Below are 14770 nucleotides of genomic sequence, written 5' to 3'. Positions count from 1 at the left end.
CAAGACGAGAAGGCAGTCTTTCCTAATACTGTAAATGTCCTGGGTTTTTACGTAGCATGCATGCAACCACACACACAAACTCAGTTACATCACTGTATTTCTATTCTCCATGTTCTAAATTCAGCCTTGAGCAGCAGTTCCCACCCTTCATCCAACCACACCTCCCTGGCCAGCTTCTAGAAGCACTCTCCCTCAGCACTGCAGGCAACGCCTGTCCAGTATACAGTACATCACTGATTTGCCCAGATTCCCCTCAGCTCACTCCCCATACCGCCTAGCCTTGTGTCATACTATTACTAAGCTTTTGTGGCACACATGATTGGGATTAGTTTCCTCTCTTCCTCTGGAGAGTGATGGCAGTTTGTTATGATTGGTGAAGAATCAGCTCTTTGTCTTTGTGCTGCTGCTGCAGTCACACAACGTACAGGCTGGTTTATATTTAGTGTTCTTACTCCCCCAAGTGGCTATGTGAGGGCATTGAATACATTTACAAGGCCTTCCTTGAATAGGAAGTGTTGCCCTCTAGTGGTGTTTAGGGATATGACATTGAGAATAGTACTATAATGAGAAGTAGTTTGGATATTATATTAAGTGGCCCGAGGGCTTGTTTTGTTAAGAGGGTGTGAGTAGATAATAGCATTGATTTATGTTCCTTTGGATTGTATCAATATGGTATTCTGTGCCTCTTCCCTTCGTGACACTGCACTACTATGTGTTTACTTGTTGACTGTTTAATACAGTTCCCCTCATCGAAAGAGAGAGAATGTGTGAGGATTCAAACCTAATGTTGTACCCAGCGTGCTCTACAGCATGCTTCTTCCCTGGTGTGAGAGTGAGGGAGGCACCAAGCCCCGTATCATTTCCTGTGCCCCGTGTCATAGCGCTTCTGGTTTTCTCCTCTGTTTCTCCTCTTCCGCATTTCATTCTGCAACTCCCAGCCTCAGACAGACCTGCAGACCACAGGAGAAAAGACTACGCTTCCCTCATAATCAAAACACACATGTACCTTCAGGTATGTAGGACACACACTCAGAGTAGACTGTCTTTGTTGTTGTTTAACAAAAAAAACACTTTATTACAGTACATTTACCAGAGATCCATCACTCCTTAAATAAGTCACAACAGAGGTTTGACACACACACACACACACACCCACACACACACATACTGACTGGGGTCCTCACGGAGCAATTGAGGAGACAGCAATTGTCGTGAGAGAGAGGGCTGCTAGTTGGCCTGAATTCTTGAGGGTTGGGTGGGGGGCTAGCCAGGGAACCAGGGGAGGTATTGGTGGCAGCGGTGTTGGTTCTGGGGAGCTATTTTTAACTGCCTGGACCCTAGTATCGTGACAGCTGTCCCTGCCTTGTCTCTCTGATAATAGTCAGCCTATCAGGGGGCTCCTTTCCCCAGCCTGTGCCCTGTGTGACGTGACGTGAGTCTGCCGGCCATCTCAGCTCTTTCACACACTCTCAACTAACTCTGTGTTGAACCCCCGTTACCGGGCAATGTTTTAAGGGCTTATTTCGGTCAGGGAAGGATTGGATCTACCAAACCTAACTCTACATTATTCACCTACATAGAAGACAGCAGGTAAAGGAGGAGCCGTGGTTCCAGGATTGTTGGGGGAAAGCAATAGGTCTTCTGTGGAGGAATCTGTAGGCTGAGTGTGCCATCTCTACCATGGGTAACACTATTTTTAGGGCTGAAAGTGTTAGGGGCTAGCCATCGCTCTCTGCAACTGAGCTCAGCTAAGGGGAGCCATTTTGGCTCTGGAGATGCTAGCTAGCTATTCTAACATCCTGTTGCCTGAGCCTTGGTGTAGTGCTAGCCAATGTAACTTGGTTCATTTGGTTTGATCTGTGTGCTTTAGCATGTGTGCCAGTAGAATTCTGTAATAGTAGAAGTGAAAGGAGTGTGATTGCCAGGAAGGCTGTGATGGTAGCTGTTTGGAACTGGCTTTCATAAGCAGATTGGGCAGAAGTTGAATGGCGCCTTTGTGTCTTTTGAGTCTTGCCCCTGTTGGAAAAGACACGTTAACTGTTCAGTGTGTGTTGGTACTTGGTATAGTGAGCTATGCTATTAGCAATGCCGACCCATTATATTTTGTGGAAATTCTATTGTTCTGACCAACTGTTGAGAGAGAACCTATTGAAGAACAACGTTTGCCAAGTTTGCATCTGTGGAAAATGGGTCTGCTATCCTGCGATTTCCTGTGTAGGGTGCCATCTGTGGGTTGACTTCCCTTTTCTGTTGTTGGGGGACCAGCCTGACCCTAGTCTACAGTACAAAGTGGATCTGAGATGCAGAAAGAGTGTGTGCTGTTTCCTCTGTCAACACCAACTGGCTGCCCTAACTCTAACTCTCTCTCAGTGGACCAGTGATTACTCAAGTTCAGTGTTGTTTTGTCACTGCTGGTTGAGTTGTAGATCCCTGAGATGACTGTCCCTCTTCCTTGTCATATGAAATCAAACCACGTTTCCAATAAGCTTTGTTATCAGGCTATGTACATTTCTGCTTTTATTGTCCGAGTCAGTCAAAGGCAGTTGTCATGTTTCACAGTGACTAATAGACATTAAAGTCTGTTCCTCAGCTTTTATTGTCATTATCTCTGGGCATAGCCCTATCTCTTTACTGCACTGATTCAGTATTGTCAATACGGCTTTATTCTGTTATTGTTAGCTAAATCCACTGGTGTTCTCCCAAAGCAGTGGCTGTGAGTGTCAGTTACCATGCTATATCCAGGTTAGATGGCTCACTGTGCATGTTTGTGATGGTGTTTTTGTACATGTTTTACTGTGTGTCTCTGTGTGTGTGTGTGTGTGTGTGTGTGTGTGTGTGTGTGTGTGTGTGTGTGTGTGTGTGTGTGTGTGTGTGTGTGTGTGTGTGTGTGTGTGTGTGTGTGTGTGTGTGTGTGTGTGTGTGTGTGTGTGTGTGCTGAGAGGGGACTAGAGATTCAACCTGGCTGTACAACCTGAAGTTGGCTTCTGAGGCGTTATGCCCACGTGGCTCCTCCTAAAAAAAGACCTGTCCTGTCCCCCTGGCCCCTGCCTGGCCGAGCCTGCCCTGTGTCCACAGCAGACCTCAGCAACCCCCCCCCCCCCTATTATAGACACATTAGAGCTTGTTGTGGGAGAGCCGGAGCCAGGGCTACAGACTGACTGACCCCCACTAAAGCTCTCTGTTATGGGGGGAGGATTAGGACCAGGGCTGCTCCTCATACACAGACATACAGTAGAGCATGGGGCATGGGCATGGGCATGGGGCTGGGCAGGGGGCCAGGGCAATGGGCAGGAGGCCTTGGGACAGGAGGCCTGGGCATGGTACATGAAGCCTTGGGACAGGAGGCCTGGGCATGGGGAAGGGGGTCTGGGGGAACAGGGCCTGTCTTGGTTGGCACCATGTTTGAGCAACAGCCAGATGTGATTATGAGTAAAGGCCCCCACTTAACCCACAGATTCAATACTCTCAGCAGGGACAGGGAGGTGCTGTAACCCGCCTCACTGCAGCTTCTCAACAGTCTGGTATTTGGCATTGAATGTTTTCTTTATAGAAATATCCCTGAGGTCATGTCTACAGTGCCTTGCGAAAGTATTCGGCCCCCTTGAACTTTGCAACCTTTTGCCACATTTCAGGCTTCAAACATAAAGATATAAAACTGTATTTTTTTGTGAAGAATCAACAACAAGTGGGACACAATCATGAAGTGGAACGACATTTATTGGATATTTCAAACTTTTTAACAAATCAAAAACTGAAAAATTGGGCGTGCAAAATTATTCAGCCCCTTTACTTTCAGTGCAGCAAACTCTCTCCAGAAGTTCAGTGAGGATCTCTGATCTCTCATCCAATGTTGACCTAAATGACTAATGATGATAAATACAATCCACCTGTGTGTAATCAAGTCTCCGTATAAATGCACCTGCACTGTGATAGTCTCAGAGGTCCGTTAAAAGCGCAGAGAGCATCATGAAGAACAAGGAACACACCAGGCAGGTCCGAGATACTGTTGTGAAGAAGTTTAAAGCCGGATTTGGATACAAAAAGATTTCCCAAGCTTTAAACATCCGAAGGAGCACTGTGCAAGTGATAATATTGAAATGGAAGGAGTATCAGACCACTGCAAATCTACCAAGACCTGGCCGTCCCTCTAAACTTTTAGCTCATACAAGGAGAAGACTGATCAGAGATGCAGCCAAGAGGCCCATGATCACTCTGGATGAACTGCAGAGATCTACAGCTGAGGTGGGAGAACTTTTTGGCAACAATGCAAAACGTTATGTTTGGCGTAAAAGCAACACAGCTCATCACCCTGAACACACCATCTCCACTGTCAAACATGGTGGTGGCAGCATCATGGTTTGGGCCTGCTTTTCTTCAGCAGGACAGGGAAGATGGTTAAAATTGATGGGAAGATGGATGTAGCCAAATACAGGACCATTCTGGAAGAAAACCTGTCTGCAAAAGACCTGAGACTGGGACGGAGATTTGTCTTCCAACAAGACAATGATCCAAAACATAAAGCAAAATCTACAATAGAATGGTTCAAAAATAAACATATCCAGGTGTTAGAATGGCCAAGTCAAAGTCCAGACCTGAATCCAATCGAGAATCTGTGGAAAGAACTGAAAACTGCTGTTCACAAATGCTCTCCATCCAACCTCACTGAGCTCGAGCTGTTTTGCAAGGAGGAATGGGAAAACATTTCAGTCTCTCGATGTGCAAAACTGATAGAGACATACCCCAAGCGACTTACAGCTGTAATCGCAGCAAAAGGTGACGCTACAAAGTATTAACTTAGGGGGGCTGAATAATTTTGCACGCCCAATTTTTCAGTTTTTGATTTGTTAAAAAAGTTTGAAATATCCAATAAATGTTGTTCCACTTCATGATTGTGTCCCACTTGTTGTTGATTCTTCACAAAAAATACAGTTTTATATCTTTATGTTTGAAGCCTGAAATGTGGCAAAAGGTCGCAAAGTTCAAGGGGGCTGAATACTTTCGCAAGGCACTGTATGTATTGGTGTTCTGTTTGTTTTTTACTGTGATGACATCAACATTTCCTAGATACTTTTTGTGTGCCACAAATCACAGAAATGATATGTTCATGTATATTTAGGAGAGCCCTTATCCCTCTGTTGTGTCTCTTGCTTTTCTTTGTACCCTAGACTTGATCAGTTCACTTCCTGCGACACGTGGTCTTTCACTATCCCACTGGTTACTGGCCCCTAGAGTGAAAAAACGGTGATTTTGGCCTCAATTGTGAAGATCCATCCATCTGTCCAGTACTTCTCTCCATTCCTGCCCTCCCCCTCTTCCCCCCTCATCCTGCACAGCTCATGACATCAGTGCAGCCAACATGGCATTCTCATCGCGCTTTTCCTTCTGGGAGCAAAAGGGAAGTCCTGTTCAGTTTTCCTCACAGCATGTTGGGGTGGGTTATGTTGGTGTGGGTTATGTTGGTGTGGGTTATGTTGGTGTGGGGACATGGGGTGGGTTACGTTGGTGTGGGGACATGGGGTGGGTTACGTTGGTGTGGGGACATGGGGTGGGTTATGTTGGTGTGGGGACATGGGGTGGGTTACGTTGGTGTGGGGACATGGGGTGGGTTACGTTGGTGTGGGGACATGGGGTGGGTCACGTTGGTGTGGGGACATGGGGTGGGTTATGTTGGTGTGGGGACATGGGGTGGGTTACGTTGGTGTGGGGACATGGGGTGGGTCACGTTGGTGTGGGGACATGGGGTGGGTTATGTTGGTGTGGGGACATGGGGTGGGTTATGTTGGTGTGGGGACATGGGGTGGGTTATGTTGGTGTGGGGACATGGGGTGGGTCACGTTGGTGTGGGGACATGGGGTGGGTTACGTTGGTGTGGGGACATGGGGTGGGTTACGTTGGTGTGGGGACATGGGGTGGGTTACGTTGGTGTGGGGACATGGGGTGGGTTACGTTGGTGTCTGTAGAAATGTGTGCCCTGCATGTATCACACCTCCACTAAGAGTCCATTTTGTGGCTTGAGAATGTCACGTCGTTGAACGCTTGTGGTCTAACAGCCATGCCTCTGCTGTGGTTTTCTGACAGTGTGCTAAAAGTAACCGTTGTCATTGGATGCATGATCCAATATCAGTGTTTGACTCACCGTGGAAAAACCTTGACTGGAGTCATTTGCTTTGACAAAATAACGAGGTCCGTGATATTGCTTCAAATACTTTATTCTGGGGGAGATCTGACTGCCATGCTGGCTGTAGATTTCGTTTTGTTTGACTGCCATTTTGTTTGACCATCACAACACATCCTGTAGCCCCACAGTAAACGGATGCCTCCCCGAAACGTTACCCAAAATAAAAGATCATAGTGATAAATACATCAAAATAATCCCAAAGCCTTTTTAAGCAGGCCTTGTAATTGTCAGGTGTCACTATTACATCAAAATGTTCCTTTGTGGCTACAGATTAGTGTCTGTGAATAATATTAGCCTTAACGTTCAAATAGACACTGTGTGTTGTGTGGTAAGTGATAGCGCTTCCACATAGTATACATCCAGGTTTGCAGCATGGTGTATGTTTTGCATGTTGTGCAGTGAGAGAGTGTTTCCTGCAAGTACCCCTGGCGAGTGACCACTTCTAAGTGTCCTAGGTTTTGACCTCAGTCCCTTGTCTTACCAAACTCTTTAGGTCAAAGAAGAGGTCAGACCACCAGGCTCCAAGACCTCAAACCAGGGTGTAAGTTGACTGGTATCGTTCTCATGTAGTGAAGCTTCAGAGCAGGGCTGTTCAATTCCAGTCCTGGAGGGCCAAAACACTTCCGGTTTGCATCCTCTTTTTCTAATCAGGTACTGATTTAGTGCAATTACCTACCAGGTAGAAACAAAAAGCAGAAGTGTTTCGGCCCTCCAGGACCGGAATTAAATAGCTCTGCTGTAGGCTTAAAAGGATACTTTGTAATTTTGGCAGTGTGAAGGAAGATGATATCTAGCGTTAGCGCAATGACTGGAAAACTACCTCTGACATCCTTCATACTGGACTTAGAGACATACAAATGGTACCCACAAGTTCATCTGACTTTGGGGAAGTAGATAATGCTAACATCCTGAAGTATCCCATTAAGCAGAAATCTTGAGTGTGTGACTAAGGGGATCACAGGTTTCTGGGGATTGGAGTGCATTATGGTAACCTCACAGAGGTGGAGAGGAAGCTTCAGACTATTGAGATGTACCTGTCACGCCACTGGTCTCTTACCTGGAGGTTTGCCAGCAGTACTGTGCTTCAACCAACTGAGCCATTGGAACCACACACACCCTGGTAGCTCCTGACACCAGACAAGTGTCTTTCTCGCCACAATAGGAGACAGTTACTCATTAACAAGCCGATGTGAAAACAGGCACAACGTGGAAGAGCGTTGTTATTTTTCTGTTCTGGATGTAATGTCACAGACGGTTGCACTTTTTAATTGCACAACAAACGCCTGGTGTTCCACGCTGTGTTTGGCTTCTATAATTGCTTTGTAAATAGTATGATTCCTTTATTTTCAAATGACAGTTTCAATTGCAGCCATATCCCAACATAGCCTAAAGATGAACAAACAGGCAGTTTATAATGTGCAACTTGCTCACAAATATAAAAGATATTCAGCAACTCTTGGGGGACGATACTTTATTATTAAAACCAACGTGTTTATTTATTTATGTATTTTTTTAACCTTTATTTAACTAGGCAAGTCAGTCTGACTCCCTGATGAAGGCTATTGGTTTTGATAATAAACAAGTATGTTTCTCGCTGGGTACTGTAGGGAGACTGATGTGCTGAGCCAGGCAGTGTTCCCTCGCCGGGTACTGTAGGGAGACTGATGTGCTGAGCCAGGCAGTGTTCCCTCGCTGGGTACTGTAGGGAGACTGATGTGCTGAGCCAGGCAGTGTTCCCTCGCTGGGTACTGGAGGGAGACTGATGTGCTGAGCCAGGCAGTGTTCCCTCGCTGGGTACTGTAGGGAGACTGATGTGCTGAGCCAGGCAGTGTTCCCTTGCCGGGTACTGGAGGGAGACTGATGTGCTGAGCCAGGCAGTGTTCCCTCGCTGGGTACTGTAGGGAGACTGATGTGCTGAGCCAGGCGATGTTCCCTCGCTGGGTACTGTAGGGAGACTGATGTGCTGAGCCAGGCAGTGTTCCCTCGCTGGGTACTGTAGGGAGACTGATGTGCTGAGCCAGGCAGTGTTCCCTCGCTGGGTACTGGAGGGAGACTGATGTGCTGAGCCAGGCAGTGTTCCCTCGCTGGGTACTGTAGGGAGACTGATGTGCTGAGCCAGGCAGTGTTCCCTTGCCGGGTGCTGTAGGGAGACTGATATGCTGAGCCAGGCGATGTTCCCTCGCCGGGTGCTGTAGTGAGACTGATGTGCTGAGCCAGGCAGTGTTCAGCGTAGGGCAAAAGAGGACGGTGTGTCTTTAACACTTACTCTGCAGCGGTGTAGACAGGGAGAGTGACAGAAGAACAGCAGAGAACCAGCAGGAAACCAGGCCTGATCCCCAGCCTGCCGGCATCCCACAGGCTGCATCCCCAGCACTCAGCCGCCTGTCTGGAGGGATCCACGGCTAATCCCCCCTGGGAGCCATGGAGCCATGTCAGGTACGAGGGGAAGATGAGACACTAAAGCAGGTTATTATTGCATTCAAGTGTTACTATCCTTCAGAAGTGTTGGTTAGCCTCTTAGGTGGAGGTAGGCTCTGTCTGTGGAGGGCAGTGTAATGTGCTGGGTTATAACAAGGTCTGTAGGAAGGCAGGGATATTCAAGTGTAAAATACTAGGGGAGAGATAGGAATGTATGTCATTGGCACAATGCTCAGTTAGTGTGGGGAATGAGGTTAGGAAGGACAGTGTGTTTGGCACGATGCTCAGTTAGTGTGGGGAGTGAGGTTAGGAAGGACAGTGTGTTTGGCACGATGCTCAGTTAGTGTGGGGAGTGAGGTTGGGAAGGACAGTGTGTTTGGCACGATGCTCAGTTAGTGTGGGGAGTGAGGTTAGGAAGGACAGTGTTAGCGTGTGATATGCAGCTGGGAGAAAGATTCTGCACAGGTGTGTGTGTTTGAGTGATATAGCAGCTGCAGCTGTGCGAAGGTGTGTGTGTCATTAGCTCTTTCATTAGAAGCGCGGTGCTCCAGTGCAGAGAGGGGGCCAAGTAATCACCCATAGACACCTCTGCTATCTCAGTCTGAAACCTCCACGCACCACCTCTCATATCAACCCACCCTGTTCTATTTCAGGACCTGGGCAGGCATGTGGCAGTTGGGTGAGCATAACAGCATGCCTGTCCAGGAGAGCAAACAAGCACAGTAGACACAATCCTGCTAATGCTTAGGACCTGTGATCTCTTTGGTCAACCATACATACACTATCAGACGATCCAGACAAACACAGGGCTGCTCAGATAAGGTTTTTGGTTGAGTAACAAAATTTGAGTTTGCATAGGCTTTAAGCTGAACTGTGTGAGTTTACCTTAAGTCTGTTCTGGTTTCTCCTCATGTGTCTTGCTGCTCTGCTCTCTCCCTCCCTGTTGTGTGAGTAGTCAGACAGCGACAGTGGCAGTATGAGTATCCGCTCCCAGTCCGTGCCGAGTCTGGATCCTGGCAGGGGCCTACTCTGCAGTAAAAGCCCTGAGCCGGCCAAGACACCACACGGGGTCAGGGTCAGGAGTCCTTCACCACCCAGGGTACGCAGGGATGTAAAGGTCCCTGAACGCTTCAAAAGTCCAGTGCCTCCGATCCAGATGCCAGCACAACGCTTCAAGAGCCCTGACCCACTCAGAGCTTCCATGATTAGCCCTGAGCCTGTGCTGAACGGAAACAGCAAGCCCAACGGATCAGTTAATGGAAGTGCCGTCAATGGAAGCTCTGCCAACGGCAGTGCCAACCAACCAGACCTGGACAACGATGATCAGAGCCTTACCCGCAAGAAGGTAGTGAAGGTGGTACGTCGAGTGGTGAGAAAGGTACTACCTGCAGAAGAAGAGTATGCTCCAGCTCCTGAGCCTACCAAACCTGCCCCTGAACCTCCTAAATTGGTGCTATCGCAAGTGCTAAGATCTGTGCCCAAGGTCCCAAAGGTTCCACTGTTCTCTTTCAAGCACGACACCATCAAGACAGAGGAGAAGGACAATATATCAGCTGGGCTGGCCAGCCTCATGGTCCGCGGGAGGACCAGGGACCGCCCTCGCACACGCAAAGATGGGCCACCTGAAAATAAACAGGAGGAAGCTGTGAAAAGAGAGGAAAAAGAAAGTCCAGAGTTGGTTGATATTAAATCTTGCCCTAAAGTCGGCCCAGTTTCAAAACCGGAAGATAAGATTCCCGTGTTGGCGGCACCTGCCAAAGTTCCTCCTACTGCTTCTACTTTGACCTTGGTTCCCTCCAAGTCTGCACCCGCAGGCTTCATCCCTGCCTCAAAGCCTTCCTCGCTCTCCCCTCCCGCAGGTTTCATTCCACCACCAAAATCAGCCTCCCTTAGCCCACCTGATGGGTTTGTACCAGCACCAAAATCTACGCCTCTTTCCCCTCCAGCAGGGTTTGCACCAGCACCAAAATACACTGCTGTTACTCCTTCAGTTATCACTGTAGCTCCCAAATCCTCTCCAGACATTCACCCGCCATGCTTCATCCCACCACTAAAATCGACCCATATGTCCTCACCTGCCGGGTTCATACCAGTCCCAAAATATATACCCCTTTCCCCATCTGCTGGTTTTGTCCCCTCTTATAAATCCTCCCCTGTCACTCCCCCTTCAGCAACCGTTCCCACCTCCAAATCCTCCTTCAGTACTTCCGCTGCAGGGTTCGTCCCAGACCCCAAGGCCTCGCATCTCTACCCTAACCCTCCCAAGTCCTCGGCTCTCTCCCCTCCTCCTGCAGCCATCACTCCCAAGGCGAGTACGCTCTCTCCACCACCGGAGTTCATCCCGCCCCCCAGACAGCCAACCGTGAAGAAGCCTGAGGTAGGCCTACCCTCCACACTGCATGGACCACTTTTGAGACCACTGTGTGAAAAACCGGATGTTAATTGCTAATACACAAACAGCACTTTTTGCATCTCTATGATAACTCCAGTCATTGTTGTGTGTGTGTGGGGTGTAATTTTAACTAACTTCACTTATCTTGTTGAGGTCTCTACTTGTTAGCAGAGTTTCAGCTATATTTTGGTGCTACGATGGGCCCAGCCTGCCAAATTGCTCTCAACTCCCTATTGAAGTAATTTGCTTCTTCAGAACTTTCTCATATGCACAGAGTCAGTTTATTTCTCAGTCTGTCTAAGGGTGCAGTTTCATGGGGCTGAAGCTTTTGTTGTGTTTGATACTCTGATACCAGCTCCATCTGTCTCTGAGTCTCTCATGGGGGATGGAGCCTGTCTCACACAGCTCTCCTTCCTCACATCTCTCTCCTCTGAGACGCCAGGGCTGCTGAAACAGCTTCCACCAAAACAAACAACAAGTTCAGTAGCTCTTTTTCCCTCCAGCCTCAACCCAAGAGACCCTGCTGTCATCTGCAGCTTGGGAACATTGTTTATTGAGGTTAGCCTGTGGGGGGTTTTTCCAAAGGAGGAAAAAACATATCGGGGTGGAATGTTCTGTTGCTGTGGCCTGGAGATTCAGGGAGACCCACAGAGCTAATTACCGATAGTGACATTGTCTTTCTGGGAAATAAAGTTCAAAGCTGCGCTGCAGCCACTTTGGCAGGCTTTGGGATAAGAGAACTATCTATACATTTTGCAGGTGCCAGATATGTTTAAAAGCTTTGTTTTTTTTGCTGGATTCTCGCTGAGTTTTGGCTATTACGGGCCTCTCAGGGTCTTTGTTTACTTGGCTAGCTGACCGTAGGCAGGCTTTGACCACTGCAGTGACTATCTGAATTTGCTATAATTGTCTAAGGCTAAAGTTTGCTTGTGTATTGTTATCCAAGCTAGTTATAGTTTTGCTTGGCTTCGCCCTGTGCATTGAGATCTGAATAATTTCACATCCAAGTTGACTGTTGATTTGCTCACAACCTTAGCTAGACTCTGGACGTCTGGAGCATGGCTTGTTGTGGGTTTGTTCAGCATGGTTGTATAATTTCTTTATCTTATGGACTACTTGTATGTGTGTGTACATTACTTACGGTTTGCTTGTGCTTGTGGATGTATCTGTGTGTACAATTTTGAAGGTGAAGGCTTTGGCAGCCTCTCCCCTGTCCTCTGTTCCCATTGAGAAGGCTTCACCGCAGAACAAGTCATCAACCATTACCCCAAACATTACCCAAAAGGTGTGTGTGTGTGTGTGTGTGTGTGTGTGTGTGTGTTGGTGTGCCCCACAGCATTCACACAGGTCACTGTTGCTATGCTGTGGACATGAGGTATTGTAACCAAGTGTGTGTGAGTTCAGGATTGGCACGGCATCTAGCGAACATCTCATAGCATGAAAAAAAGTACACATTTCTGTTGTCTATGAAGCAGTGTTGAATGTGGTCCGCTAGAATAGTGAGCTTTGAGTAGTAGTTTCAGAGCTCAACCTGTTGGTGATCTGACCTCCAGGAGGTGCCACTCAGTCCCACTGAAGAGGCTCATAGACGCCTGGAGAGGATCTTCACTGCACCTGTAAAGTCCCACCTTCCCTCGTCTCTATTTATTTCTTTATCTTTCTCCCGCTCACCATTTCTCTATTATCTCCACTCCCTCTGGACTGCCTATATACATGCTTCTCCTCTCATGTGTTTCACTTGTTTAATCTTTACTTTCTTTCCTTCATTCATTTTAACAGGACACATTAACATTCCATAAATGCGTTTTAGAGGTGCCTATTTATTTTTCATGAATGCTCTTCATCATGCTCTTCATTATGCTCTTTATCTCTCTTTCTGTTCTTCACTGGATGTTCAATCTTTATGATGATAGCTAATAGTCATTTGTCATTTTATTTTTTGTCACATTTAATTTAAAGTACAGATTTATTCATTTTGGCCATATCCATTGCTTGGCTACCCAAACGTCTTGCTCCAGCCAAATGCTACGCCACGCCCACGGACGCTAGTTTCTTTTCCACAATGAATTTGGATCTTAGTACCTCCACGACGAGTTCTAGAACGCAAATACAGAAACTGATGGATGAGGCCAGAGCCTGATTAGTTAGAAATGGAACAATCGGCAATGATTTTTTTTTCACTACATCACTCATTTTCACATCACTACAAATGACTTCATTCATGGCAGTCTCAGACTGAAGTATGTATCGAACATAGAGCAGCGGAAGAATTCCATTTGAGTCGTCAGGCAACCATATCCATGCATGACTGAGTTACTGCATCTTCATGTTCACAATTAATTGAACTAATTTTCTGTCTATGCTGCTTTCTTTTTCCATTCTTGTTTTGTCACCTGTCAAACATGATCTTTCTTTCCCTCCCTCTTTCTAATTGGTGCTTGGCTGCATCTTTCTGTGGCGGTTGTATGGCTAGCTGGAGCCGGTGGTTCGTGCCTCAGCTCCGCTCCTTTCTCCGGCCCCAACCCCCCCTCAGGTAGTGTGGCCCCCAGGCGTCCCCTCTGGAGGCCTGGTTGGAGTGTGTGTTTTTGTGGCGTGTTGGAGTGTAAGCCTAGATTCCTCTTCTAACTTACCCCTCTCTCACCTTGCCTGTATGTAAGGTTCATCTGTAATGGTACTTGGTGTTTGCTCTTCCTCATTTGTTTTAGACCCCAAACTCTCTGATATTTGTCCCTGATATTACCAGTCTTTGCTTGCCCTTCCTGTTTTTGGAACACAGACAATATTAATCAGTGATAGTGTCTAGATGTCTCAAGGGAAATCAAACAGACCTTGAACTGCATGGAAACTGACAAACCAACCCAGACAAAGGACTTTAATGTGCAATTTTTCTTTTGTCAATAGCATGGCAGTGGAATGGATGGCCGCATGTTAGTTTTCCCGTTGTGATGTCCAGTCGCTGTGTGAGTGAATGGCAGTGGGTGGGGGGATATTGCGTCTGTATGTGATTTATGATTGTCAGGTGTTCCTGTCTCGTTGCTCTCACAGTCTCCCCTTTATGACATGATTAGCTCATCTCACAGACATAGAGCCTGACCTCTCCTTGTTCTTTGCCATCCCCCAGTTTTTTCTCCACATTCCTCCCTGGTCATAACCCTGATGACTTACATAATGTGCTCGTTACTTCAAATGGTAAAACACTGGCTTGATAATGTCTGATAATGTTTTCAATGTATGTCTCAAAACAAAACTTTTGAGAATAATTAAGGATTAGTTACTATTTCATTTGGACCAGATGGACAGTGGGTAATAGCCAACAAGCCTGGTCTTTGGCTCAAGCCGTGTTCATTCAGTCCATAAGTGAAAAGTTTGTAGGGATATCTCTCTCCACCAGGATCACCACTATGCATTACTCTCTGTCCCCTGTATATACATCTGTCTATTCCAGCAGATGATGAAGGATGATGCCATGCTGGATATGCTTAATGTTTTGTGTTGTTTGGTGGATTGCTACCCTTCTTTCCACTGTAGCTACTCTCTAACTATAACCTTTGACCCCTCCTCTCATGCATGCCATCCTCCAGGGACAGGTGGACGAGGACCCCGTGGCCATCCTTCAGGCGTCTCATGCCGCTGCCCAACAACCCAAGGTCTGGCCTTTGCTGTGCCTGTGTGTAATTCACCCCCTCCACCTCCCACGTTCACCACTCCCACCACCGACCCCTGGAGTGCTGTGTACTCTGTGTGTTGTGATCCATTGCAGTGTCACCCCTCACCCTTTCCCC

General features: G+C 47.3%; 2 protein-coding genes across 8 annotated transcripts in view; both read left to right on the top strand.

Annotated features, from left to right (window-relative positions):
- The window catches only part of LOC135553047 (unconventional myosin-XVIIIa-like), a 161086-nt gene that overhangs the window by 57412 nt on the left and 88904 nt on the right, over window positions 1-14770 (top strand). For 3 of the 7 annotated variants that reach the window (XM_064985111.1, XM_064985112.1, XM_064985110.1), the window contains exon 2: window positions 14570-14635. The exons of 2 other annotated variants lie outside the window; for them this stretch is intronic. In XM_064985111.1, coding sequence (XP_064841183.1) covers window positions 14570-14635 — 66 coding nt within the window. Of the gene's footprint in view, window positions 1-907; window positions 1013-14569; window positions 14636-14770 lie in introns of those variants that run through there. 2 more of the 7 variants (XM_064985115.1, XM_064985116.1) reach the window with 2 other exon arrangements.
- LOC135551615 (uncharacterized) lies at window positions 9559-12608 on the top strand. The gene is made up of 4 exons (XM_064982807.1): window positions 9559-10455; window positions 10768-10973; window positions 12175-12239; window positions 12542-12608. Exons 1-4 carry the CDS (start codon window positions 9573-9575, stop codon window positions 12606-12608), a joined length of 1221 nt encoding a protein of 406 aa, XP_064838879.1. The 5' UTR covers window positions 9559-9572.

The sequence above is a fragment of the Oncorhynchus masou genome, chromosome 13 (assembly GCF_036934945.1).
Source record: "Oncorhynchus masou masou isolate Uvic2021 chromosome 13, UVic_Omas_1.1, whole genome shotgun sequence".
In the NCBI taxonomy this organism is placed as follows: domain Eukaryota; kingdom Metazoa; phylum Chordata; class Actinopteri; order Salmoniformes; family Salmonidae; genus Oncorhynchus; species Oncorhynchus masou.
This window is presented reverse-complemented; position numbering and strand designations above follow the sequence as displayed.

Coding starts and splice junctions, on each gene's coding strand:
- LOC135551615 (XM_064982807.1), top strand. CDS start 9,573: ATGAGTATCCGCTCCCAGTCCGTGCCGAGTCTGGATCCTGGCAGGGGC. Junction 10,456..10,767: donor CTCGCTCTCCCCTCCCGCAG/GTTTCATTCCAC, acceptor CTCCCCCTTCAG/CAACCGTTCCCACCTCCAAA. Junction 12,240..12,541: donor AAGGCTTCACCGCAGAACAA/GTCATCAACCAT, acceptor TCTGACCTCCAG/GAGGTGCCACTCAGTCCCAC.